Raw genomic sequence first — 19,335 nt, 5'->3', positions numbered from 1 at the left:
CCCTCCTCCAGTCTGCTGGGATCCCTCCTGTTCTCCAGGAGTTTTCAAAGACTGTTATTGCCAATGGCTCCGATATTACATTTGCCAGTTCTTTTAATACTCTTGGATGTAGTTCATCTGGTCCTGGAGACTTATATTCGTTTAGATTAACAAGGTATTCCTCTACTATCTCTTTACTTATTCTGTGCTGAAATTCCCCTATTCTGTCCTCTGCTCCATTATCCTCAGGTTGAGCACCCTTTGCCTTTTCTGAGAAGACTGAGGCAAAGAAGGTGTTGAGTAATTCTGCCTTTTCTCTGTCTTCTGTTAGCATTTTGCCATCTTCTCCACGCAGTGGCCCTACCGTTTCCTTCTTCTTCCTCTTGCTGCGGACATATCCAAAAAAGCCCTTTTTATTGTTCTTAACCTCTCTAGCAAGCCTGAGTTCATTCTGCGCTTTAGCTTTTCTGACTTTACCCCTACACATGCCTGCTATTTCTTTGAATTCCTTTTTCGTGATTTCCCCCTTTTTCTATTTCTTATACATGTTCCATTTAAAACATAGCTCAGTTGAAAGTTCCTTAGTCATCCATCCTGGTTTCTTGAGACACCTCCCGTTTTTCTTTCTCACTGGAACTGTTTGAAATTGTGCCTTCAGTATTTCCCTTTTGAGAAACTCCCATCTGTCCTGAACTCCCTTATCTTTTAGTATTTCTGACCACGGGATCACCCTCAATACTTCTCTAAGTTTACTGAAATCCGCTCTCCTAAAGTCTAGGATGCGTGTTTGACTCTGCCTGGCTTCTCCTTTCCATTGTATAACAAACTCCAGGAGAACATGGTCACTTCCACCTAATGATCCCACCACTTGCACCCCATTAACCAAGTCATCCTTGTTGGTTAGGATCAGATCTAAAATAGCTGACTCCCTTGTTGCCTCTTCCACCTTTTGGACCATGAAATTGTCTTCCAGGCAAGTGAGGAATTTGCTAGACCTTGAGGATTTTGCTGAGTTTGACTTCCAGCAAATATCAGGATAGTTGAAGTCGCCCATCACTACTACATCTCTCTTTTCTGACTGTGTGGTCATCTGTTCTAGAAAGATATCATCCAATTCCTCAGTCTGACTTAGGGGTCTGTAGTAGACTCCCACCGTAACACCCTTGTTGTTTCCCTCCCCTTTGATTCTTATCCAGATGCTCTCCACCTGGCTTCCATGATTGATGTCCAGGATCTCTTCACTGGTGTAAATATCTCTGGCATATAGTGCTATTCCTCCTCCTTTCCTGTTTGGCCTATTTCTCTTAATAAGGTTATACCCCTGTATTTCCACATTCCAATCATGAGACTCATCCCACCAGGTTTCAGTGATGCCTATTATATCATATTTGCTTTGTTGTACTAGGAGTTCGAGTCCATCTTGCTTATGAAAACTGGCTCTTTCTCATTCCAACAAGTATCCCCTTTGAGAAGAGCTCATCATCCATCCTCCCATGAACTCACCGTATTTCTGAACATCAAAGGATGTGTTGTACTTGTGTCCTTGCATTTCTGCAAAAACCAGCCACTCTCCAAAGACCGGCTGGTCGGACAAAGGAAAACTGACATTCAGGATACCTGCTGGAGAGAGAAGATGTCAAGGAATGCCACAATGCACCAGCAAAAAAGGACCAGTCAAGGGTTTCTCCTCTTGAAGGAGCCTCTTGGTCCGAGACTCACCACAACAAACTGGCTTGAGGTTGCTCCAGTTTATCATCCGAGACCCTCGGGGATCCTGAGAAGAGAGGCGGGCACTGCCTTCAAATGCTGGACATTCCTGGCTATGCCATCCCTCCCTGCCCTGGGGCTCTTTGGGCATTTTAGACCACAGTTCCGAGCAACTCCAGCCCACCCAACTAATGAGGAGGAGGTGGCATGAATCCCAAAGGCATCTGTTTTTAATATACACACTAAACTCTTATTTATCATCTGTATTTTTTTTCCAAATCAAATGCATCCATGTCCTTCCTCCAGCCACACAATCTTTGCAAAAGACAGCCAGTGAAGAGATGTCCCAGCTGAGAAAAGATGTATTTTCAGACTAGGTGACCACGTTGACTGAGGGATTTGGTGGTCCAAGCCCCCAGCCAGGCTGCCCTAACCATCCTGCAGGCATTGGTCCCAGCTGGCACCTGCCCAACACTCACCACCAGGTAAGCTTCAATCTGAAAGAAAGAAAGAAAGAAAGAAAGAAAGAAAGAAAGCCAGTCACTTTTCTTTTACAATGTTCCCAGTACTGGGTCTGCTGTGCATTTCAGTCCAACTGCAAAGAAGAGCTACCATTTTCAAGTTCAGACTAAAGCCAGTGTGGATTCACCACCCACATAGATGGAAGCTCCCAATTCCTCTATAAACCAAGGAAGGAAGCTCATGGCCTCACTGCATGTAACTGTCCATTCCAATGGGTAGCTGCCATCTCCAAAGCCCTTTGCTCCTTACCTGCATTTCCAGCCCTCCATAAAAGCACAGAGTAGGAAGGGTCCCCAAAGGCCATCCTGTCGAAACCATGGTGGTTCAGGGATACACAACTACGACTACTTCTGAATGGACCCCAGCTCCCAGAATCCCTGCCTACTGGCCCCAATGGCTGGCTGGGTTTTTCTAGAGCATCTGGAGGGCCAAAAATGGAGAATCAGCCCCCTCTTTTGTGGAAGGAACGGGATGCCAACACTTGATCCCAATCTGGCCACCAAGGAGATCCTCACCTTCTCATTGATGGGCCTCAGGTCTGGACTGACGGTGAAAAAGTTGATCAAGACTTTAAAAGAAAAGGAGCAGAAAAGGAGAGTAAGTAAAGAGCTGGCTGGCAATGAAGGATCAGGGCCCCTTTCCTTCCTTCTCCCACCTACCTTTCTGCTTTGGTCGGTAGATGGGCTTGTCTGTCTGGATGAAGACCAAAGCCCCTTTGCTATCCACAGTAACTGTAGTGTGGTTGTAGAAGATGTAGCCCTCCTCTGCCAAGTGCCGGTTGCCCCACACCTTCAAGTGGGCTTGGCCCCGGAGCCCTGCAGGCACCTGCAAAATAAGCCATCCTGGGTCCGCAAATTCTGGCTGCCAGCCTTTGGGGGACAGGAGGGACTTTTGTCTCCAAATGGTCTCAACAGACTGGGAAAACAGGATTCAACCTCTCCACCCCTTAGTGCAGAGATGTGGGAAGGCAGACTCTGCAAGGACCCAAAAGGACTTATTTCCTCCCACCAGGTCCTCAGTGGATAGCTATCCAACTAATGTACAACACTTGGCCATTGCTAAAATGGTCCTTGGCCTTTCTGGCTCACGCTACAATTCTTTCACTCAGTCAGTCTCAAAGTTGCTACAAGGTTCCTTGGTGCACTGGGAACAGCCAGTTCTACAATTCTGGATGGCCACTGGAGTATTCTGGTGGTTGCCACCCCAAAAAAGCTGCGGAAGAAACACAGTGACTTCAGTTTCCTAAACTGTCCTTGGTTTTTGTAAAAACCAAGCACATGTTAATTAACAAAAAGAAGTGAGAGAAAAGGAAGGAAACCAAGATGCTGCCCTTGCCATACACAGTCACTCCAGTTGTGCACATAACACCTTCCTGCAGGATAGAGAACTTTTTTACCACTTTCAGCAGATTCTCAGTTCAGTTTTGGTTCCTGTGGAGACAGAAGCAGGCGGCTGGCACTGGAGCCAAACAGAGCTGCTCAGTCAAAGGAGCAGAGCACAGAGGGAGACCTTTACAAGGCCTTTCCAGCAAATGCAAACTCTGTCACAAGGACACCTGGCCACAGCCTTTGGCACCATCCATGAGGCTGGGAGGCTCAGGGATGGCTTTCCAAGGCCTGACCACTTGGCAGTGGATTAAAAAGTTGATGTGCGCAGCATTAAAGGAGCCCTGAGACCGAGGGACGGCCAAGGAATGTGTGGTCTTCACTTCAGAAAGGCTGCTCTCATAGCTGCCAAGGTTTCGGGAGGACTTCAGACCCCAAATGAGAGAGAGAGAGAGAGAGAGATTGGAGGCAAACCCCCTGTTCCCAAAGTATCAACAAATGGACAGAACTGGCAAGCCAACTCACAGATCTGGAAATATTGGCAAGTATTGACAGATTCAGCCCCTATTTAATGGAATAATTCCACTGCGCCAGAAGGCTGGGTTCTCAGGTACTTTGCAATTTAGCTAGCTGCTCTATTCCCAGATCAAAGACTTCCACCCTTCCTTAAAAATATCCTCATTGCCTCCCTTTCCTCTCCTCCCTAGCCCACAAGCAACCCCAAAGCAAACTTTAACTCAACTCAGCAACTCACCTTAAGCTTGATGGTTCCCTTACCTGTGGGAGAGAGGAGAAAGGTCAAAGCCTTGATCACTTTTTGTTTCCCCCTCCAAAGAGCCAAAGTTTGGCTTATCCACAGGCATCATCCCCACTTGGCGAAAGGTACCAAGTAAACAAATTTACTGTGACATTTAACAAAATGTGACTTCTAGCAAAATCTAGGGAGCAGCAGAGATCATTAGATACAGCCAGTCCTTGATATTCGCTGGGGTTTCATTCCAAAATCCATGTATGCTCAAGTACCACTCAGTACAGTGGCTTCATAACATATTGTTCCTTATATAAAATGGCAAAATCAAAGTTTGCTTATTGTGTGGTGGAAATATTCCTTGTTGAAATAAAAAGCTATAGAAAGATGGAGTCACCTTTGTCAGCCAGAGAGATGGTTTTTGAAATAAAGGCTTGGAGTTTAGAAAAACTAGAGCAAAGGAATAAGGAGTGCATCTTGACCTGGATGGAAGCTGGCACCAGTAAAAAGACATAACATAAACTACTGAGATAAGGACATTCAGAAGCAAGGTTAGGAGGAAAGCCACTGAATTCCTACAGGAGGGGGTAAGGAGTGATGATGCAGTTTTAATGTATGCATGTATTTCTGTTCTGATTGTAAGAATTCTGTATGTTTAAATTGTAATTAGCCAACCAGGTGTATTGAAGAAGCTTCTTTTGTCTTGAATAATATAAAAAGAGCCATTTTGTCTTGTTCGGGGTCTCAGCTTTTGGAACTTGAATTCCACTGAGTTCATTGTTTTCCTTTGTCGACAATTGGAAATAAACTTATGGATTTTCAATTACTAGGTCCTCTTGCCAATCCTATTGCTCTGCAAATCCTAGAAATTTAAGTTTCCTGAAATTTCTGTTACATATTTGGCGAGCCAGCCAGGAGTAAAGGCAAGCAGGAATTGGCAAAGAGTGGAAGAACTTATCTTCCTGCAGGCTCTGTGTGTTTTTGGCATTGAGCGGACCCTTGTGAGAAGGCCCTGGCGCCATCCAACATTTTGATTGGAAGGGCTGAACATAAGGATTGGCTCAGTGGTAGGAACAGAGTTTAGCCTATGTGAGACCACTTAGTAATTTGAAAATTCACTGGGGGAAAAGGAAAGGGAAAAGTAAAAATAGAAAAAGAATCATCTCTTCAGGAACAGGTAAAGTATAAAATATAGGGAAAAGTGCACTAAAAAGGGAGCCTCGTTGACCGGTCCAAATCTTTGGATGCGAGTAGGAGAAAGGACCCCCTCCCTGTGTTAGCTGAGCCAGTAGCAAAGGTTCTGCCCAGAGAAGCCTTCTTGCCAAAACTCAGGAACCGGGCCCCTAGGGAACATAAGCAAGGAACTGGGAACTGAAAGGAGGTAGATTGTGGTGTAAGTATTGATTGCCAAAGTGTGGGATCAGTGTGGAAGTATAAGGCACTTGCTGGAGTTGTGTTGGGGGTAGTTAATCTACTGATCTCCAAGTGCCAATAAATTGTTTTACCTTTTGTGTGGTGGCAAACCTTTCCCTTCTGTGGTATTTTGTTTTAAATAGCTAGAAGTTAGGTGCTGGTGGAGAGTTGGAGGAGAGCATTGGTCTATTGTGAGTATAAATTATGGTTGTGATATTTTGTTTCATTCTGTCTGGTTGTGGTGAAGGCTCCAGTAAAGACTGTTGAGCTCCAGTAAAGAGTAAAACGTGGGTATATAACGTGTGGAATTTGTCTGTATGTAGTGTCTGAGATTTGTGGGTTTTGCAATCTGTCCAGTGTGTACTTTTAAATCCTAATCCTATAGTGTTTGCGCCTGTTGAAATTGTGCTTGTGGTCTTTTGTTGTTTTGTGTCTAAGGATGGCTGAGGGAGGTAAAACTCCTTTGGATTACATTAGGAAAGGCATGGGGAAACGTTTGAAAAAGGAGCGATTAATCTTTTTGTGTAAAGATGTTTGGAGTCAGATTTTGCCAAATTGGCCGAGAGAGGGTAGTATAGATATTGACATTGTCTTGCAGTTGTATTCTAAAACATTGGAGCCAGAAAGAGGGTTACTCAATGATTATTTGTATATTTTCTATTGGTATAAGACTGTTGGAAAAAGCCCACCTGGGTTGAATAATTGCAGAGAATTGGTGTTTAAAAAGGATGAGAGATTAACTAGTATTAAAGAAGCTGTGTTCAAGGTTCAGATTGATTTGGCCCAAATTGTGGAAGAGATAGAAAAGATAGAGATAGACTCTGTAGAGAGAGGTGCAAATCAGGGAGGAAGGCCCCCACATGACAAGAAAAGAGGGTTTTGAATTAGCTTTGTGTGTTAGACAGTGGCCAGGAGCAACCCAGAGGTAGAAACTTGTTGTTTGGGGAAATTGAAATTGTTTAAATTATAAAAATTGGAAATTGCCTTTGTGTATATTGTAGATAAATTTTGGAAAATTGGTGTTTTAACTTGAGGTTTTCATGATTTTAAATGATCAGTGCCTTTGGGAAAGTTCTGCCCTAAATTTGAATGCATACCCATTTAAAGCCAAAGGAAAATCTAAATTGAATATTAAGCCTGTGCCTTCCCAGAGACATTGCAAATTCTTTTGTCAGTGAAAGTTTTAAGAAGATGGGCAGAAAGAAGTGCTTTATAGTGGTGGTGTTGTTATGGCATAGTAATAATAAAATAGTGAGTTTTAAGCTTAGCCAGTAAGCTTCAGCTGTGGCCTGATTTTGTGAACTGGACTGTGGTTGGAAGTTATCTAAGAGTGGAGGAAATTGTGAGAAAGATAAAAGAAAGTGTTTGAAGGTATGAGGATGTGAAAATGATGGTGTGTGAAAGGAGAAAGCTTATGGAGCGAGTTGATAATGGTTTGGAAAATGGTTGGAAAATGTTTACAGAGGAAAGTATAAACAAGGTTTGAATTGAAATTGAAGGCTCAAGAATGTTGCAGAAGGTTTGAGTATGTTTAAGTGGCTGAGAAAGATTTAGAAATGGGTTTGGTGCAGATGGACAAGCTAGAGTGAGTTAGAGAGAGAAAGGGGGGTTAGGGAAAGCCCACGGTTTGCATTTTAAAACTTTTCCTTTTGCTAAAACTAAAGCAATAGTAGAAGCTATGTTGGAAAGAAAACCTGGAATGGAGTTTCGTGTTGCCAATCTGGTGACTTTCACACCAACATGGGTACTTTTCAGAGCCTTTGGTGTGATTTTGGTGATTGGTTTTAATAGTAATTTTGAAAGTTAAGTATTTGGTGAGTTTTGGCCAAACGTTTGGGGAATTATCTTCGAGGCTTGTTGGCTACACTGTTTGTGAGAGGTTTTTTCCTGGCTGTGGCTAAAGGAGATGGAGCAGCACAGCGTTAGTAAGTTGTAAGTTCAAAGCTTGTTTTAAAAATTTTGTTCTCTTCCCCTCTGGCTGAGATTTTTGTAGACTATTTTTAAAGGCAAAGGATTTTTTTTTCTTAAGTTCATAGAATAGATGTTGTGCTTTAGACTTAGATGAAAAAATAGTAAATGTCTTGTTAAGGGTGATCTATGAAGATGCTTGTTAAAAGAGATTATATTAAGATGGTTTGTTTTAATTTGAGCGGGAAGTGTGTGTGTGTTTGTAGAGAGAGTTCATATTACATAAATAGCAGCCAGACTGGATTCTATCTGACCAGAGAATGCAAGCTTGTTTTTGATATTTTTAAATTTACAGGCAAGCAGCTTTTTGCTCAATATTTTGTTTTTATTTTCTGGCCTCAAGATGCTCTCATGGGTTTTTAAAATGAAGTTTAAGTTGTGCCTTTGGGAATTTATATATGTTTTTTAAATGCAATTGTTTTTCATTGTGCTTTTTGGATTTTAAATTATTGACCTGCAATCTTCTGATTGGCAATCCAGCTAAATTATTTTTCCAATTAAAGTTGATAAGATTAGTGTGTTAGGCCTGAATTCTTTTGAAGCCTGGGGAAAAGTTAGGATGTTTTGGTTTTGTAAGGCTATAGCTGTGCTAGGCTGAAACAGCTGTTGCAATCATGAGCATTCGCCTGAGGTCATGCAAAGTTATGCTGTTGCCTGGTTAGAATTGGTTTATTTATTTATTTTTTGAGTTTTAAGTTGTGATCCATGAGTTTCCTGGCCTATTCCCTGGCCTATTGAATTTTCGCTTTTTCTGAATATTGTGTGCTTGTTTTGTACTTATTTCAACTGCTAATTTTTGAGGCCATAGCTTTTGTATTTTTGAGCTCAAAGATGCCTGCAAAGTCTTGCCAATGTCATGTTAAATTGGCTTGTTTTAAATCATTTTTTGTTCCTGGTTTTAATTTTTAATTTTGCTCTTGAATATTTTGATTTGTTTTGATTCTTGCTTATTGACTGCAATAATTGTTTTTTTGTTTTAAATGCCTGGCCTAAAGTTTTTGAAATGATTTCTTGTTATAACAGACGCTGAGAACTATTTTTATATTTTTAAGTTTTGAGAATGGCCCATCCAAGAGGTTTTTGTATATTGTTTTAGCTTGAATTTTTATTTTTATAATATCTAAATGTATTTTTGAAAGCACCCGAAGTTTCTTTTGTGATTTTGGAACCCAGAGATCCAGAATATAATTGTTATATTCTGGTTAATTAGTGATTGTCAATTTGATTTACACTCATTGAAATTTATAATTTTTGTTATTTTGAAAAAATAACATGGCGAGCCAGTTGATCCTATGTTGAATTATTATGTGGTTCTGGAATGGAATAAGGAACGATATGAAAGTATTAAAGAGATTGGTATTCTACTATATTGTAGCAAGAGAAAATTTGGAAACATTTTACAAATTTAAATTCTGGTTTCCACTGCCAGACGTAATCAAAATTACTCAAGTTAAACTCAAGCCAGCATGTGTGAAATTGTATCCTAATTCCAAGCTAGAATATATCATTTTGGCCTGAGAGGAGTGACTAAAAAAAAAGAGCATCAACTGATTTTTTTGAGTCTTGAGTAAAAAGCAAAGAAGTCACTCTATCATAGTTTTGTTTTTTCCTGTTCCCTGTTCTGTTGTCAAACTGTTGTGGATTCAAATGAGATAAAGCTGTGAGTACATTGGGTCAGAGTTAAAGTTTCATATTCAGTATGTACATGTAAATGCAGCCTGTAAAATTAAGGTTACATATGTATTTTTTTTAAAAAAAAGCATTCAAAAGGTCCAAAGATGCAGGCATAGATAAAAACCTAAAGCATAAAGAGCTCAGAATGACCCAAGAATGACCCAGGGGATCTGTTGTTAGTTAGAGTTAGCAGTGAGATATAAATTCTAGAAGAGAAATATCTTAGCAAAGCCTATAAGAGGGGAGTTAATGAAATGTGGCTAAAGTATACCTTTAATGTATTCATAACATTCTAATAACTTGTCAATTAGTATTTTTCAGTTTTTTGCTTTTCCTTTGCCTGGGAAAAGGGGGACACAGACAAGAGGAACGAAGTTTAAGCCCCACTTACAACCGGAAGCTGAGTGGGCTCTACTTCGCCATCAATCAAGAAAAGCTAGGCTGCACCTTTCCAGGACTTCAGGTGCTCTACGCCAGCTCCTCTGAAAGAAAGATTTCAAATGCTCTCTATCACCCCTGTTCTCTTTTATGATTTCCTATATGTTTGTTATAAGTGATGCACAAAAATAATAAAAAGAATACACATACAGGTGCATGTCCCATTTTCACACCCCGGAAGCTGAAATGGGCACCACCTTGGACTTCAATCAAGTTTGAGCTGAAGCTCCATCAAAATATTATTTTTTTCAGAGACATTGCCTCTTTTTCTTGTCTATATTCCTTGTTTGTGTTCTCTATTTATGTTTCTGTTTGTTGTCTGAGGTTTTTATAAGTGATTAATGCTAAAAGTGATAAAGTTCAATCATACATATTCTCAAATCAAATCACATCCCAAAACATAAGCCTACATATACATGCACATATGTTCCTGACATAAGCAATAACATATGATTTTCACAATAAAGTTAATAAAGCAATCCTATTGAAAAGAAGAAATAAGCTCATCAAGCTCCATGATCAAAGACATAATTGTGTTTGTCTTCAGGATTCCTATTGTTAACTGTGGAATTGGCATGAAATTCAAGTCAAGCATGGTAAGTTTTTTCTCAGGACGCTCTTTGAAAGGAGGGAGACTTTTATACATCTGGAGATAGTCTTAAAGTGTGAAGGCCAGATCTATTCTGATTAAATGGCATTGCACAACAAGAGCTATTCCATAGTGATCTCCCTGAGGAAACGTGAGATGGAAGATGCCCCTGGAGTGGAGGAACATCTGAAACATGGTGGCACCCTGGGCATTCCTATTCTGTTATGAGAGTAGTCCAGAGAAGCATAGTAACAGTTGCTTGGCAAGAGTCTGTAACCAGGCTAAAAATTATAGTTTCTCAATGAGAGGTGATTCTGACAGCAGATACAATATTCTTTATAGTGGAGTTTTCCTATTGAATCATGAAACAAATACACATCACTATTAGAAGATTAGCTTGGTGGCAAGAGTAAACTCCAGAGAATCAGATCCAACAAAAGTGTCAAAGGGTTAAAAGCAATGAGAATATGTGTGTTTGACTAATGCTATACACTGTCTTTCTGAAATTGGACCGACTGGAAGATGTTATTGCCTGGTGATGGTAAGAATATTAATATTTTGGTAACTGCTAGACAGGTTTGTTTTGTTCTGAGTTTAGAGTGTCATATAAACATAGTTAATAGTTGATAGTATCATGCAATATGAATATTGATGAAACATCAAAAGGGGGGAATGTGGTGGAAATATTCCTTGTTGAAATAAAAAGCTATAGAAAGATGGAGTCACCTTTGTCAGCCAGAGAGATGGTTTTTGAAATAAAGGCTTGGAGTTTAGAAAAACTAGAGCAAAGGAATAAGGAGTGCATCTTGACCTGGATGGAAGCTGGCACCAGTAAAAAGACATAACATAAACTACTGAGATAAGGACATTCAGAAGCAAGGTTAGGAGGAAAGCCACTGAATTCCTACAGGAGGGGGTAAGGAGTGATGATGCAGTTTTAATGTATGCATGTATTTCTGTTCTGACTGTAAGAATTCTGTATGTTTAAATTGTAATTAGCCAACCAGGTGTATTGAAGAAGCTTCTTTGTCTTGAATAATATAAAAAGAGCCATTTTGTCTTGTTCGGGGTCTCAGCTTTTGGAACTTGAATTCCACTGAGTTCATTGCTTTCCTTTGTCGACAATTGGAAATAAACTTATGGATTTTCAATTACTAGGTCCTCTTGCCAATCCTATTGCTCTGCAAATCCTAGAAATTTAAGTTTCCTGAAATTTTTGTTACAATTGGAATATATATATATATATATATATAGAGAGAGAGAGAGAGAGAGAGAGAGTTTCAAACACTGGATGGCTGAATCCGTGCATAAAAAATCCATTGATAAGGAGGGCTGATTGTACATCCATTTTGTCCACAGCTCATCATAGCTATGTTTAAATATTTGAAGGCATGTCCTGTGGAAGAAGAAGCAAGCTTGTTTTCTGTTGCTCCAGAGACTTGGACACGGAGCAATGGATTCAAGCTACAGGAAAAGAGATTCTATTTCAACATTAGAAATAACTAATAAAATTCTTGCTGTGTTTTTGCTCTTTAAATGGACAGCCAAGGAGAGCAGCTGATTGAAATGCGATTTCCCTTTAGGAACATCCACTGGGCAGCACAGAAGGCAGCAGATACACATGCCTCACATTTGTGTGTTAAATATGCGCTACTGAAAAGATTAGGGGTGCCCTTGAAAATTAAGAGTTGGCAAATATTTTAAGTTTTCTTTCCCAAACAAAGCTGGAAGGCTGGCGTTGCCGGGACCACTAACATCCTCAGAGAGATTATATGGATTATTGTAAATGGGGAACCGAGAAATCTTTTCATTGTGAGTACAGAGTTTGGGCTGTTATCTGCACAAAACTTTCTTGGACTGAGCCCACTGCATACAATAGGACCGACTTCTAAGCAAATAGGGCTGGCTGAGGGGTGATAAACAAAATAAAACCAAAAATCTAAGTATTTAAAAATCTGAAATAAACTAAATTGTGTTTAAGGCTTAACTGCAGAATTGTACACATAAAATTCCTGGAAGACACCATTATGTAGTCAAGGGAGGAGGCAAACATTTCTACTGGTGTGCAGGAAAATCCACAAAACAGGAATACTTTTATTGGCCAACCCAAATGATCATTAGAAGCCAGTGGAGCTTCGAAAGCTTGCAAAAATGTTATTGTCCAACCCAAATGTAGAAAATACACGTTGTAAGCTTTTGAAGCTCCACTAGCTTCTTCATCAGGCAAAGCTCTTGTGCTGAAGAAGCCAGTAGAGCTTTAAAAAGCTTGCAACATGCATTCCATGCATTTGAGTTGGCCAATAATTCTATTCCTGTTTTGTGGATTTTGGAAGTTATTGTACTTTGCTATATGGCCAGCACACAGCTAACCCTGGATATGACATGCAAGAGTTTGCTTGGCTACAAGCAGGTGAAAACTATACTTTATTCCAGTAAGGGTGTGTGTGTGTTTGTGTGCGTGCGTGTGTTTTAAACATCTCAGCAATTTACATGCTATGTTCACACTGACCACAGTGTTTTTAAAATCATTTTGGAAATGGGATTGCTCTAAGGAAATGACACACAGAATGGATGGAGCGAAGGAGTGTGAAAATGCAAAATGTGAACCTGTTGACTACTTCTTGTCCCATTCTTCTGGGAAAGGGCTGTTCTGTAGGTGTTCATCTTAGGGTTGCCATAAGTTGGAAATGACTTGAAGGCACACAACAACAAAGCATGTGTTATGTACACAGTCTCACTTGGATCCCTGTAAAAAATATCACAGCCTGAAGGGGCTAAGACCCCAGGCCAGCCTAATGATGACTCTTCCCAGGTGGGTGATGTGGAATCACCCCTAGACCACACACCCCCTTGGCACATACGTAAAAGGGAGCCTACCCAGAACCATCCCATGGGCGTGCGCCACCATCTCTCCTTTGACCATGAGTTGAATCTGGACAGTTGTCTCCTTGACCGGGTTAAAAATGGTCACGCTGACTGACTCCTCCACTCCTGAGCGAAAGACCGAAGGCACCGCCACCAAGTAACCCCTGCAAAAAAGGAAGAGCTGAAAGAAGTCCCAGAAAAGATGGCATCACCATCCTCTCTTCCAGGAATATTCAGTGGAGCTCCAAAAGTGAGAGATAAAGGGAGGGAAGTAGGGAGATACGGACTCACTATCTTCAAGGCAAGGGAGAGCATTTCCCACTTTGAGACCTTGCCCTGTAAGGACTTCAGGATTGTGAGTTATGGTCATGAACCAGGTTTTTTCCAGTGAGGTCAAGGCAGGATATGTGGGTCTCATTCCCAGATATCCCTGTGAGGTAGGTCAGACACAGAGAAAGAGCGAAGGAGGGTACCAGGGAGTTTTATGGTTCTGAGGGGGACCTGGCCTTGGATGATCTGTCCTTCAAATGTCTATCTGAAGGAGCTTCTATAGGACATCCTTGATGGCCATCCATGGCCTCAAGAACCTCAGACCCCTCCTGCCCTTAAGAAGCACACCAAACAACCTTCCTAAGCAAGAGCTGTGCATCTGTAGGAGCTTCTGTAGGACATCCTTGATGGCAATTCATGATCTCAAGAACCTCAGACTCCTTCTGCCCTTAAGAAGCAAAGCTTGGTTTCTCCCTGGCTTGCATCCCCAGAGGAGAAAATGGGGTTCCAACTGAACCAATGGATCTGCCATCAAAGATTGTGGGGACACTCTGGAAAATAGGCTTTGCAAACCCTGCTTCTTTGCTCCTAAAACATCTCTGCCAGTTAAAGTGGTGCTCAACTGGATTATTTCTGCAGTGCGGAATAATAAGTCCTAGGCAGTCTTCTGTTGCATCAATGGACTGAGTCCCCAGCTGCCACTGCCTATGGCAAAACCTTGTCTAGTTCCACAAGAAAGAGGCTTCCTTCCTGATTTTTTTGTCCATCATAATCACCATCTTCAGCCCAAGATCATGTCTCTTCAAAGTGAGGAATGTGTGCCAAACATACCAGGTTTGTAAGTGGATTTGTGGGTCATTTGTCACTGTCCCCTCCTCTTACTCTGGGTGTTTCATGCCATCTGTACCATCTTACCTGCTGGACCTTCTACTCTGCAGAAGATGCACATCAGGCATTTTTAAGACATCTTCCCACCAGTTGCAGGAGTTATAGGCACCCTGGGGCTGGGGGGTGGCGGGCGAGGGTCACACAATGTTTTCTAGTGCCCAGCCCTGCCTTTTTTGCAAATTCCAAACCATGTGTTTCTTCCTCAGCCAGACCCATTGCCATGGAGATCCCATTACAATGCTGCAAAAGTTCAGCTCTCCTGGGTGTCTCGTCATGCTTGCAGCTTGGGCTGGGCACGCATAGGGCCGGGAGGGCAGGAAGGACCCAGCCCTGCACAGCTCCACCACCAAGCAACCCCACCCCAAAAAAGGATGCCAAAAAACATTTTTTCTCACTTATCAGCAAATGCTTGGAGAGGTTTTCCATTCGGGCCTACCAGGCATGAATGGGATGGAAGGAGGAAGACAGAATCTCCCTGCAAGAGTGCGTGGCTTACATGTAGAAAACATGTACATGGTGACCACAAAAGCCCTTCCACTCATCTCTTTCTGTCACACAAGCTCTCTGCAAAACACAGAGCATGTTCTCCTTATTAGTGGCCACTATGCCCCTGGACAGCCAAAACTGCGAAAGAAGTCATGCATTTATTTGGAGTAGGCATCATGATTTGGGCATTTGAAGCGGGGTTCAAATTTCCCCCTCAGTCAAAGAAGCTAATTTCTATGGTTTTATGTATCTTCCTGCATAGCAGAAGCGGGTGGGAGTGGATGGCCCTTGGGGGACCCTTCCAGTTCTAGGATTCTAGGATGCTATGTGTCTTCCCTGTTCAAGCCTCAGAGGATGGCAACGGCAAGCCTCTCTCTGAACAAATCTTGCCAAGAAGTCCCCATGATAGGGTCGCCATAAGTCGGAAACAACTTGAAGGCACACATCAACAAGCACAAAGCTAAGCCTTTCCCACCAATGGACCCAGAAATGTTTTGACTGCAGCTCCTCAAGTGTCAGAAGAGGGACAAGAGGCTGCTTTGGGCTCTGCTTTTTGGAGAAAGAAGACCTAAGAAATGTTGTAGCTTCTCATCATTCTGAGAAAAGCCAGACTGGATCCCAATACACCCACAGTAGCTAGCTGTCAAGTGACATAACACAACACAAGGATTCAGGAAGGAGTCACAAAGGGTCCCCTAGGGTGCCAGGGAAGGACTGGCAGGAGGGTGGCAGAGAACAACCCAGACCCTGCAGGTGGGACAGGGGAGGGTGGCAGAAAGTGTGGTCACACCGGGAAACAAAGGTTTTCCAGCAGTGACAGATGGATGGACGGACGGACAGATGGCTGGACGGACAGCTAGATAATGATAGACAGATAGATGGACAGACAGACAGACAGTGATAAAGATAGATGGACAGAGGGATTACACAGAGATAGAAAGGCTTCCTAGCAGTGACAGATGGATGCATGGATGGATGCATGGATAGATAGATAGATGCGTGCATGCATGCATGGATGGATAGATATATATGCATTTATGGATGGAAGCATGTAATGACTGGGCCCTCCAGTCATTTGGGGACTTCCCCTGAACCACAAAGGGTTAATCTGGGGGGAGGTACATGCTAATGAGAGCTGACATCACATGCTAATGAGCAGCTACATCATAACTGACGTAAGGCTCACCTGGTCAATCAGCAGTGCCAGAGCGGCCTTTTCAAGAAGGTTCCAGGAGAGGACTTTAAATACCCTGTAGGACCATGCTTCCTTTGTTCTCCATCTTTGTGTTTGTGTGGGGGAACCAGATGTCTCTTGGTTCTCTGGGTCTGTGAGGAACAGGCTCAGGAATGCAGGCGGAGTTGGCAAGGAGCCAGCTCTCTGCATCCAAGAACTCAATACGGACTGCAAATCCCATCACTGTGTGAGTAGTTAGGAAAATGTGTTAGCTAGTGCGTCTAGGCTTTTTGTTATGTTTATCAAATAGCTTGCCTGAAATGAGCATCTTTTTAACTGTGTTTTCTGACCTGCAAGGCAAGGATGCCTTGCATGAATGATATCCTCCTATTCTGTTCTACTTCTTTAAAAATAAATATCTTTCTTTAAAAGTATCTGCTGGCTCTCTCTGCTCCTGGACACGTGCTTTTTAGCTCGGTTGCTGATTACTGATTGCTTAAACTAGATCTCTCTCCCTAGCAAGTCCCAGTGTGTGCTTGGGGAAACGTAGTTCATTGTGTTTCACTGGGTGGTGGCAGCAAAGACTACAGGGTCTCAGGTGGTCCCATTCAACTCAGCAGGGAGTGTGAAGGGAGACCTAGGAGATCCTAGAAGGGAAGTTTAAAGGGACTCCCTGGGACTAATAGTCATGCACAGGGCTTATTGCCCCAGGGATCACCACAAAGCATCTTTACAGAAAGAAAGATAGATGATAGATAAGTGGATGGATAGATAGATAGATGGATGGATGGATTCATAGATAGATGAATAGATAGGTATGGGTAAATATAGACATAGATAGACCTAGAGGAAGGCAGGCAAAGGCATACAGCAGAGGCTGGCACACTCATGGGCCAAGATAAAGGTACCCACCTCCTCCAGGACTTCTAAAGACAATTGTCCCAATGCCATAAGTCGGAAATGACTTCAAGGTGGACAACAAGAACAAATAACAACAATAATAGCTGTTGTTGTTGTTATCTCTGACTGGCCTCTCCGCATGGGTTGAGGCAGGGAACAACACCGAGTCACCCATGACCCCCATCAGGCCCCCTCCACTGAAGCCTGCCAAGGCCCCCTCCTTTTCCTCCAGTCCATCTTTCCTTCCAGGGTCCCCTGACAGTGAGAAGCCAGGGGAGTCCTCCCGGGGACAAAGACACACAACCACACAAGCACACAGCCCTCCTGGGAGGAAGGGCAGCCTCCACACTCGCAGGGATTCCCAAACTTTCATCCCCCAGGGCTTTGGGACTTCAACTCCCAGAAGCCCCAGTCGGTTTGGCCAACAGTCAGGAATTCTGGGAGCTGAAGTCCAAAGTGTCTGGAGGAGCAAAGTTTGGGAAGCACTGCTTGATCCAGAGGGACCCAGGGATTTGGGGGGGGGGGGGTCTTGAGACCTTGCCCCTTCCTCTCCGCCTTCATGGGATGGGGCCCTGGAGACAAGGGTCTCCGAGCCCTGGGCACTCTGCACATGCCCAGGAGCCCCCTTCTCTTGGAGACAGGGTGGAACCACGCTCAAGAGATGCCAGCCCCCAGACTGAGCAGAGGGGTGCCGTGGGGTCTGGATGGCAAGGGACCCACCGGGGATCCACTTTCAAGCGCCGGAGCCCCCTGGCCGGGTCGTGGGGGCTGCTGCAGGGGACTCCAACTCCCAGAAGCCCCTGCTGCTCCGAGAGGGAGGGGGCCGGAGGGGAGGGGAGCCACCCTCAAAGGAGCCAGGGCTACTCACTCTCCGGACGCCGAGGAGGAGGAGGAGGAGGAGGAGGAGGCGCCCGCAGGCAGCAGCCCCAAGAGCAGCAGCAGCAGCAGCAGCAGCCGCCAGGGCCTCGGGCGGCCGGGCATGGCGGAGGAGGCTCCGGCTCTCGGGGCTTCTTTGTCGGGCGCACAGAGCAGGCAAGGCAGAGCCCGGGCGCCGCTTTTGGCTCCAGCGAGGAGAGTCCGGCCCCGACTCCGCCCCTTCCTCCTCCTCCTCCTCCTCCCCTTCGCCCTCCTCTTCTCCTTCGCCTTCTCCTTCTCCACCTCTTCCTCCTTCTCCTCCCCCCTCGTCTTTCATCTTCTTCTTCTTCCTCCTCCTCCTCACAATCATGGAATCGTACAGTTGGAATATACGTCAAGAACCCTGATCCAGTCCAACCCCTTTATTCTGCCATGCAGGAACTCTCTGTCAAAGCATCCCCATTGAGAGATGGCCCTCCAGCCTCTGTTTAAAGGCCTCCAAGGAAGGAGACTCCACCAAAATCTCCAAGGAAGGAGTGTCTTCCTCTGACAAACAGCCCTTACTCCCAGGAAGTTCCTCCTAATCTTGAGCTGGAATCTCTTTCCCTGCAGCTTGCATCCATTGCTCCATTGGGTCCTAGTCTCTGGAGCAGCAGAAAACAAGCTTGCTCCCTCCTCGATGTGACATCCCTTCAAATATTTAAGCTGGGCTCTCATATCCCCTCTTAACCTTCTCTTCTCCAGACTAAACATCCCCAGCTCCCTAAGTCGTTCCTCATAGAGCAAGGTTTCCAGACCTTTCACCATTTTAGTTGCCCTCCTTTGGACACGCTCCAGTTTCTCAATGTCCTTTTTGAATTGTGGCGCCCAGAACTGGACACAATATTCTAGGTGGGGCCTGACCAGAGCAGAATACAGTGGCACTATTACTTCCCTTGATCTAGACACTATACTTCTGATGCAGCCTAGAATTGCATTGGCCTTTTTAGCTGCCGCATTGCACTGTTGACTCATGTTCAACTTATGGTCTACTTGGACTCCTAGATCCCTTTCACACGTAGAAGTCTCCTTAAGCCAGGTGTCCCCCATAATCCTTTATCTGTGCATTTCATTTTTCTGCCCTAAGTGCAGTACCTTACATTTCTCCGTGTAGAATTTTATTTTGTTAGCCTTGGTCCAGCTTTCTAGTCTATTCAGGTCATTTTGAATCTTGATCCTGTCCTCTGGGGTATTAGCTACTCCTCCTAATTTGGTGTCATCTGCAAATTTGATAAGTATGCTCCCAATTCTGTCATCCAGGTCATTGATAAAGATGTTGAATAGCACTGGTCCCAGGACAGAGCCCTGTGGGACCCCACTGGTCACTTCTCTCCAGGATGAAAAGGAGCCATTGTTGAGCATCCTTTGGGTTTGTCCGGTCAACCAGTTCCAAATCCATGCAACAGTTGCCTTGTCTAGCCCACATTTTACAAGCTTGTTTGCAAGAATGTCATGGGGAACAGTTTAATGATCTGCTCCAGAATCTTTCCTGGGA

General features: G+C 43.7%; 1 protein-coding gene across 1 annotated transcript in view; it reads right to left on the bottom strand.

Annotated features, from left to right (window-relative positions):
• The window catches only part of CPAMD8 (C3 and PZP like alpha-2-macroglobulin domain containing 8), a 72,831-nt gene extending 54,904 nt beyond the window's left edge, over positions 1 to 17,927 (bottom strand). The window contains exons 1-8 of the mRNA XM_089496638.1: positions 17,815 to 17,927; positions 13,241 to 13,392; positions 4,288 to 4,310; positions 2,868 to 3,033; positions 2,724 to 2,776; positions 2,166 to 2,183; positions 1,699 to 1,753; positions 1,483 to 1,596 (exon numbers count right to left, since the gene is read on the bottom strand). Coding sequence (XP_089352764.1) covers positions 1,483 to 1,596; positions 1,699 to 1,753; positions 2,166 to 2,183; positions 2,724 to 2,776; positions 2,868 to 3,033; positions 4,288 to 4,310; positions 13,241 to 13,392; positions 17,815 to 17,927 — 694 coding nt within the window. The remainder of the gene's footprint in view (positions 1 to 1,482; positions 1,597 to 1,698; positions 1,754 to 2,165; positions 2,184 to 2,723; positions 2,777 to 2,867; positions 3,034 to 4,287; positions 4,311 to 13,240; positions 13,393 to 17,814) is intronic.
• Positions 17,928 to 19,335: the final 1,408 nt, after the last annotated feature.

Source organism: Sceloporus occidentalis, unplaced genomic scaffold (genome assembly GCF_023333645.1).
Source record: "Sceloporus occidentalis isolate IW3139 unplaced genomic scaffold, rSceOcc1.0.p SCAF_91, whole genome shotgun sequence".
NCBI classification, from domain to species: domain Eukaryota; kingdom Metazoa; phylum Chordata; class Lepidosauria; order Squamata; family Phrynosomatidae; genus Sceloporus; species Sceloporus occidentalis.
Note: the sequence above shows the minus strand (reverse complement) of the source record. Positions and strands in the feature narration are given on the sequence as shown.